The sequence below is a fragment of the Fringilla coelebs genome, assembly GCF_963513975.1.
Source record: "Fringilla coelebs genome assembly, chromosome: 1".
Lineage (NCBI taxonomy): Eukaryota > Metazoa > Chordata > Aves > Passeriformes > Fringillidae > Fringilla > Fringilla coelebs.
The window spans coordinates 60,624,756-60,633,621 of NC_140028.1; the positions used below are offsets into that span (position 1 = coordinate 60,624,756).

Genomic DNA, 8,866 nt, shown 5'->3' on the forward strand with positions numbered 1-8,866 from the left:
TGGAGGGCAGGGAGGCTCTGCAGAGGGATCTGGACAGGCTGGATTAATGGGTTGGGGCCATTTTGTGAGGTTCAACAAGGCCAAGTGTGGGGTCCTGCTCTTGGGTCATGAAAAACCCCAGGCAGCACTACAGGCTGGGGGCAGAGTGGCTGGAAAGCTGCTGGTGGAAAGGGACCTGGGAGTGCTGATTGACAGTGGCTGAACAAGAGCCAGTGTGTGCCCAGGTGGCCAAGGAGGCCAATGGCTTCCTGCCCTGTGTGGGGAATAGTGTGGCCAGCAGGAGCAGGGCAGGGATTGTCCTTCTTTACTTTGTGCTGGCAAGGCTGCACCTCAAATCCTGTGTTCAGTTTTGAGCTCTCGGTTCAGCAAGGACATTGGGGTTCTGGAGTGTGTCCAGAGAAAGGCAGCAGAGCTGGTGAAAGGTGTGGAGCACAACTCTTAGGAGGAGCAGTTGAGGGGAGCTGGGGTTGTTTAGCTAGGAGAAGAGGAGCCTGGGGGTCACTTAACACTCTCTGCAACTTCCTGAAAGAAGGTTTTGGCCAGGTGGGGCTTGGTCTTTACTGGATAATGAGCAATAGGACAAGTGATAATTACCTCAGTTATGTTAGGAGAGATTTAGATTGGATATTAGGGAAAATTTCTTCATTGAAAGGCTTGTCAGGCATTGGCACAGCCTGTAAAGGGAACTTGTTGAGTCACCAGCTCTGCAGGTATTTAGATGATGTGTAGATGTGGCACTATGTCTTAGCAGACATAGTTTAGTGGTAGACTTGTCAGTGCTGGTTAATGGTTGGCTTTGATCTTAAAGATCTTAAAGGACAGTATCATGTACCATTGGACCATCAGGTACTAAAACAAATTCCACCCCTCATCAAACTCTTTTCTTTATCAAGGTGTTAATAGCAGCTTCAGCTGTGAGCAGCCTTTAACAGCAAATTCAAAGATAAATGTTGGGGTTTGGCTCAGGATTTTGGGAAGAGTTCAGTGATCTGTTACTCGTGGTCTTCATTTTATTCTGATGGAATTCTGGAGATCACAAAAAACATTAAGGGCACTACCAAACTTCAGGCTTTTCAGAAAAATATAGTAAGAGGTAAGGGTATCAGTGTTTAGATCCCAGTACTTAACTGTAGATGCTTTTTCCAAAGATGTCAGTACCAGCATTTTCATAATTATACACAAGAAAATGCTCTTTAGAGATCATGTACAAACGCCTCCACCACCCACCCCACCCCCAGTGTTAAGGCTTTTCAGTCTAGTGACTCGGTTCCCCTTCTGATGTGGGTTACTGTCCTGTTCTACAGCTTCAGAGAGGAGAACCTTAAAACATGCACAGTGACTAAACTGTCCAGTTTCATATGAATATGTATTGGAAGTATCTGGAAGTTGACTGTTGATAGTAAATAAGGCAAAGACATGATTCCAAGATGAAAAGAAAAAGGCCTTACCATCTTATTAAAACAATGGAATGAAACAAACTTTTTATTGCCACACTTTGAGAGGTGGTTGCAGTTAATGTTTCAGGAGTGATGGGGTATAAGAGTGGCATACTAATGCATGAGCCATTTCAAAGAAGGTTTCCTGGTCTTATTTTTTTATTAGATAATGCTTGTTTGCTACCCCAAGATAATTACTCTCTGAAGAATATAAGAATTGCACAAATAATGTTGTAAAACATCACATGAACAATCAGTGAAATACTAACTATGTAAGAGATGATTGCACTTCATGAATGTTGCATTTCCATGACTATTTTCAAAAGAATATTTATTTTACAGGAAAAGTATGAGAGGTGCACAGATCAGTGGAACAGAATTGCATCACAAACTGTTTCTTCAGAGAAAGTTGGCAGAAAGTTTTACAGGGCTAACTGGATATGTTGTTTGGATTCAAGTAGAAGATGGGGTGGGAGTTGTTGGGATTTGGAGGTTTGGTTTTTTGTTTGGGCTTTATGGTGAAAGAAAGAAGCAACTGGTTTCAGATAATTTTTTTGAAGTAGGTTATAGTATGTTTCCACCATTCCATTTCAATGCTTGAGGGGTTATGAACAAGATAAAACCTAAAGATTTTGTTTATTTCCACCTAAGCAGGGGATTTAAGATACCTAATTTTTCTCAGAAGACCTTATATTATTTCCCTATAATACTCTATTATTATAAGTACTGTGATAACAATATTCATCCATGTAACTGTCTCGCTGATTTTCCAGTGTAAACAAACTCTGCAGACACAGTTTGCTTCAGTTCGTGGAGTGAGGAATAGGACTTCATAGACATCAAGAAGGCTTATTGTTTAGGTATAGTAAAGACTAATTAATAGTTTAGTCATAATCAAATAGAATAGAAAAGAATATCTACACACATTTTAGAAAGTGGACAAGTATTTGCAGTACTGTTTCACAGACAGTTCTTGATTAGATTTTTTAAGTTATATATATTTTTATTTATTTTCTTATGTAAATCAAATTTTAATTTGGTATTAATAAATAAATTAAAAATGAAAAAAATTAATTGATAACATAAATACTCTTCTAAGTTTGAAAAACATCTGGGCCTAGCATCAGTGTATTAAAAACACTGAAATTAGAACTGTTATTGATGCTTCTTCATGAAGATAAAACATCCTGCTTACTTACCATTAAGAACCTTAGTGATTTAATTTTCTGGTGTTTTTTTCAATTAAGAGTCCATTGTGAAGTGGTTCTGTTTGCATCTTGCCATCCTGCAGCTGTGTGTGTGTGTGTTGTGATAGTTGCCTCTTTGAGGCCTGTGCAGTTTGACAATGTTACCAGTTCAGGTGCTGAGGAATGCCCACATACCAGACAAGGAGGGAGATGGATGCTGTAGAGGAGAGGGGGGGAAAATCCTACATAAGCTTACAATGCACAGTAGTCAAAATACCTCTTTGTAGATGAACAGAGCATTTAAAGAACTCTGGTTTGGTTTTCTGTATTTTATTTTGCTTCAGATAATTAGTAAAGGGACTAATGTATGCCAAAAAAAGTAAGGCATACAGTTATTTATGGAATTTTTCAGAAGTGTGAAGACTGATGGTTAGAGAGGGTTGATACACAAAAATAATCTCTCATTTAAAAGAAAAGAAACAATGCAGGCTTCCATTTTCTTCCAGCTTGTCTGCTGATGACTAAGATCCTCTGCTTTTGTCTTCAAGGTGTGAATATATTTTTATGTTAAGTACTGAAGTCTTTTTAAAGGGTCTGATTTTTTTTTTTCTTTTGCTGGCTTAGGAACACATGCAAACCCATCAGGGTGGACCTTCACTGAGTTCCCAGAAGCCTAGAGTGTTTAAGTGTGATACTTGTGAAAAAGCTTTCGCTAAGCCAAGTCAGCTGGAGAGACACAGTCGCATCCACACAGGTAACACCAGAAATTGTTTTTATCTTGAGAGGTTTTCTTAGCAATGCCTAGGTGTTATGTTTGCAGCCCTTGCTTATGCTTTCAGCTAATTGCATTTAAATATCAACTTAAGCTTAAAAAAAACAAGTAAATTTCTTTCTTCAAATGTATTGAAATTAAAAGGAGGAACAGCAAACTTGAAAACTCATGTGCTTCACTAAGCTGATCTGTATTTTGGGACTGGCAGTACTGCAGTGATAATGTGAGTGCATGAGCTTGTGTCTAAAGCTTTGTCAGCCTTTGAAAGAGATTAATAAAATCATATTTTAGAGTATTGTTTGAAGTGATTTAAAAACACTGGTTATGATCAACCTCAATCATATAGAAGAATGTGCAAATGAGGGGTGTCCTCAGTGATGTTAAACAAGGGACAGGTTTGACTGCTGATGTTGACTGCTGTATGCAGTGCTTCATTGCCACTGAGCTACATGCACAGGTCATCTGTTTCTAACGCCAGTGCATTTAATTTGTCGTGTTATTTTTCACGTATTCCACTTGTATTATTTCCTTCAACAGTTAATCTATAAAAAGTCTATACTGACTTCTCTTAGGGAGCACTCATTTTCTATGATGTAAGTGAAGTGCTTTTTGGGTTGCAGCTTCTGCCCTACTGTAAATTGAAGGCTGTACATAGGATAATAGCCCAGCTGCCCTGCCTGTCACCTTCTGTGCCTGACAAACGTTCTTCTTCAGAACATGAGTTCTAAATAATAGCAGCCAGTTCTCTGAAACAAGTTCTTTCTTTTCCCTACCACTGCTACCAGTAAATAGCTGTCATGGCTGCTAAGTGTAAACAGGACAGGTGAAAGTTATCTGTGTTGCTACTAAGCTGGAGGGGACCAATGAATTTGGCTGGATGTGCTGTAGAATAAGAAGATTCCCTTAAAAGGGTAACTCTCTCTTAGAATGAGTCAATAAGCTTTCTCTTTCGCCAGCACCTAGCTGCTTTGTGGTTACTGCATTAGAAAGAACATTCTGGTTCTAGTGTGGGTAGGAAAAGAGAAGCAGGAGTTAGAATCCCAGGAGGTTTAAATACCCTCAGTAATTTTCTTTTTGCAAAACTGACTTAAATAACACAGACTCTTGAAAAAGTTATTGTCCCCTACTTTAAGGGTTCCACAGAATATGCAGGAAGCAGGAAAGATGACCAGTTGTCATTTTCCATCCTTAGTTTAATTTCATGCTGCTGCCCCATCATAATAGGCACAGAGCAGTTCATGGAGGCTGAGAACAGAGCAGAGTCCCTTTATTGACCTGTTTCTCATAAATCTTCACCATCATTCTTTCTGTTTTGGAATGACTTGTAATTCACTCGGGAAATCCTTAAATTCTTAGATATTTTTGGGTTTCTTGTACTAGGAGGCTCATGTGCCAGACTGTAACAGACCGTGCTAAATTCATATTTATTTTTGTGTGTCAACAATGTCCGGCAACAGTAGGTCAATCTATGATTGTAATTCTTTCAGAAGAGAATGTACTTTTGGAAATCACTTGAGACCAAAAGAGTGAAAAAGTGTGGCACAGAAGTGTTTAGATGGATGCATTTACATAAACTATGCTAGGAAGGGTTAATCTAAACCTAAACTGACTTATTTCCATAAAGGTACTGTCCTTGTCTGTGAGAAAGTGTTTGTGATTTCTATCTTGACTAAACATTTTTAACCATTTCTAATGGGTAATATCTACTGAATCAATGACCAGAAGGAAAACACATTATTTTTCTGAATAGCTCTAGCTATCTTGTTATTTAGGATTTATCAGTGAAGAGTGGTTTGCTGAAATGTTGAAATCAGAGGGAAGCAGTTGCTTCCAGTTCTGCCGAAAACTGTGTATTAATCCATTGCACCAAAAAGGCTGCTCACCTTCACTGAATTTAAAAAATGGAATCCAAAGAATTTCAGTAAGCCTGGATTTCTTTTCAAACTAAAGAAAAAGTTGTTAACAAAAATAGAAGGAAAATATCTGTGCTTTAAAGGACCTTCTGTTGATTATCTGAGAAGTTGGATTTGGCATGCAGGTGGGAACACTGACATAATGGAGAGATATATTTCTCCTGTAAGAAGGAATTTGGAAAAATGTTTTTACTCCTGCTTGTGCTTTATTTTGCTAACTAATAGCAAGGAGTATCTTAGAAAGTGCTTTTAGAAGTCCTTAATGACATACAGTGTCAGAAGTTGTGGTGTTGAGTGTTAGTGTTGAAGAAAAAGTCTGGTTTTGCAAAGTAGGTATTTTTAAATATTAAAATATTTTAAAGTTAGTATGTTCTTGTGTTTATAGCTAGAAATCAGTAGTATTCTGGCAGAATTGGAACAGTAAGCCTCTTCTGGTGAGATATGGGAATCAATGGTTGGCACAAAAAGCCACGAATTCCATGTAGAATTACCAGGACACTTTTTTTTCTTAACGTATTTGACTGTTTGACTTTTCAGTTTCTTAAAGGCGTCAGCTTTGTTAATTCTAGTATGTTGCTTTATCTGCATTACTCTTCATGATGCAAAAAGGTGATGGTTTCTTTGAGTACAGAAAAGCCAAATTGGTAAATTGATTTTTTTTTTTTGGTACCTCTGTTAAATAACTTACCTAGGTTATAAATTGGATAGGAAGGATAATATCTGTGATCTAGTACTTACGTAACTATTCTGACATTTAATTTGAGATTTTTGCTGACAATGTGGAGCTATAGCCCTGTTTAGAGAAAGTCTCAAGGAAAATGATATCTATTTCATTTCTAGATCATCTTGATAATTTTTACAGAATTTCAAACTGTATTTCAATGTTAAAAAGAAAAATTATGAAGTATGTTTTTCTTTCTTATAAAGGGGAACGGCCATTTCAGTGTACACTGTGTGAAAAGGCATTTAACCAGAAGAGTGCTCTTAAAGTCCACATGAAAAGACACACAGGAGAAAGACCTTATAAATGTGACTACTGTGCAATGGGATTTACACAGAAAAGCAATATGAAACTGCATATGAAACGGGCTCATGGTTACACTGGTACGTAGCATGGTGGTAGCACTGCTGAGGGCAGGACTCCATATATTTTGTTAGGAAAGCACAGAGCACTTCCCTTAAGTTGTTGAAGAATCAAGCACTGATAGCCAAAGACCACAGTTGATGAGGTAATAGTTGTGCATGCAACCCAAAAATCAGGTTGAAACAGCAATTTGTTGCTTTTTATGGTTCCTCGTTTTTGATGTGGAGCTCTGTGTACAGAAATACAGAGCTGAAAAATTATTCCAGGAAAGCAGTATAATGTATTAGATTTTTAAAAAAATTTTTCCAAGACCATCTGATGAATTTACAGTATCTGAAGTAATCATATAATACTGTTCCCATCATGGTTCCTTTATTCCCAAGTGCTATATTTGCCTTTTTCTTACACCATGTGTCAAATCATACTCAAGTGTCTTTTCTCTTGTACCTTGGTAGGTCCTGTACAAGAGCCTGCAAGTCACCAAGAACAAGAGGGGGAAGACATCAGTCGTGCTCTGAATTTAGAAGAAGTGGTACAAGAATCTTCAAATGAATGGCAAAGTATAGGCAATGTTTTTCGATAACACCTTGAAATTTGAAAGTTAAAAATATTTCTGGGACTTGAACTTTACAGTTAAAGCTTCAAGCATTGAAGATACTAACAGAATAATATATTATAGTTTTTTTAATTATTTACAAAAGATACCTAAAAGATTAATTCTTTTTTTTAAGCTTGTAGAAGAATATTGGGAAAACTTCATTTAATCTGTGCTAAGTTGTCTGTGAATCAATGAACTCAGGTAATAATGTATACAGTTTCATCTTTGAATTCACAGCCAGAATATCTATTTAAAAATAAACTGGAACTTTATATCAGAATAGAATGATTCCCATTTTTAATGGAGATGAAGAATAACTTCACAAGAAAATCATGAAACTGTCAGTCAACTTTTTTTTAAATGTGTTTTAAGAAATAATTGAGATTGGAAACAGTGTTGCAGTTGATGATGCATGCAGTATAAAACAGTGGCGTTTTGCCTTTTTTTTCTTATAAGGCACAGGAAAAGGCTGTATTTCTTTTGAAAGCTTTCTTTTTTAGTGCATTTTGAGAATTTGTTGAAAAAAAATAAAATACTGCGAGCTCATGGCTTTTCTTGAGGTAAACTCTTGAGAGGGAGCATGTTCATTTTCATTCCAACCACAGAGGCAGATAGATGTTAGTTTTTACAGTAAAAGTCTTGAGGTTTTGGACTTGGCAATAATTACTTAATAAGAATCCAAATGAGAAAGGGTCCCAGTAAAAACCTCCGTTGTTGTTTGCTGTACTGGGTCAGCAGGTACATATCTCAGTATCTGTGGAAAACAGCCATATACTAAATCTGTGAGGTAAACAAGTACCATTTTGTAGTAACAGTGAGAAAATTAGGTGCACACTAAGTTACCTATACTATACAATGTTCCCTAGTGCTGTAAACAGTTATCATTTTGAATCTGTAAATTCCTTATTATTTTCTTTGTGGATTTTGAAAATATGTTACATTTATTTGTTGTTTAAGTCATTGTTTTAGCAAAACTACCTAGCTGACTGAGTATTGCTTTCAAAGGTGCCACTTGTTAAGTATATTCATAGCAGAGAAACACTGGAGTAAAAGCATAGTTGTCTTTTAGACATTCCAAAGACAGAAGCTGTTTTCTTATTTTTGCCTTGTTCTTTTGAATTTTATTTATATGTTACATATATATAGATATATATATGTGTGCTTATATATGTATATATATATATATATATTTAAAGTCTATGAGCCTCTGTGTGGCCGATCAGTATATTTTGTAAATACTAATCCCAGTTGCAAGGAGTTCATCTGTTTGGTTGCCACAAGTACTTCTAGATCAGTGGTGGATATGTTGTACTATAATACAGACCTGGACTTCAATTTTCCTTCTAAAAGATAATTGTTCTCAGATCTAAAAAGCTCTTTTCTGTAAATATTGTCTATAATCTGTCTGTGATACAAACTAGTTATTTCAGATTGCTGAAGCAAGAAATCGCTGTTGGATTTGATAGGGCATCTCTTAATTCTTTTGTTAACTGTTCAGCATATGTATATAAGTAATATAGTTGGTGACATGAAAATAACACTTTTGTTATGTGGAATATTTAATTGAAAAACATGCTAAATAATAGTACTTTTTTCCAAATTCTGTTTCGTGTATTTTTTAAGCATATGATTCTGGATTCTAGGAGATTGGAAAAACTGTTTACAGAAGTGCATGTTTGAATATTAGATGTGAAGAATAAAGTCCTTCCGTTAGTGCCTTCCCTTCCAGGCAGCCTGTGAATGTTTCAGCTGTTAAAGAAAGACATTATATTTTACAGTTGTCTGGCCTCATGGCATAGCACGCTGTTTATCTGTAGTAATAGAGCAAAATGTCCTGTTTTGCGTGTACCGAGTATGAAATTTTTTCCCTGTTATT

General features: G+C 36.5%; 1 protein-coding gene across 1 annotated transcript in view; it reads left to right on the top strand.

Moving 5' to 3' along the window:
* ZNF236 (zinc finger protein 236) overlaps nt 1-8,560 on the top strand; it is a 73,799-nt gene extending 65,239 nt beyond the window's left edge. Inside the window, exons 30-32 of the mRNA XM_084207340.1 lie at nt 3,248-3,377; nt 6,236-6,412; nt 6,848-8,560. Of these exons, the coding sequence (XP_084063466.1) occupies nt 3,248-3,377; nt 6,236-6,412; nt 6,848-6,975 (435 nt within the window). The 3' untranslated portion in view covers nt 6,976-8,560. The remainder of the gene's footprint in view (nt 1-3,247; nt 3,378-6,235; nt 6,413-6,847) is intronic.
* Nucleotides 8,561-8,866: the final 306 nt, after the last annotated feature.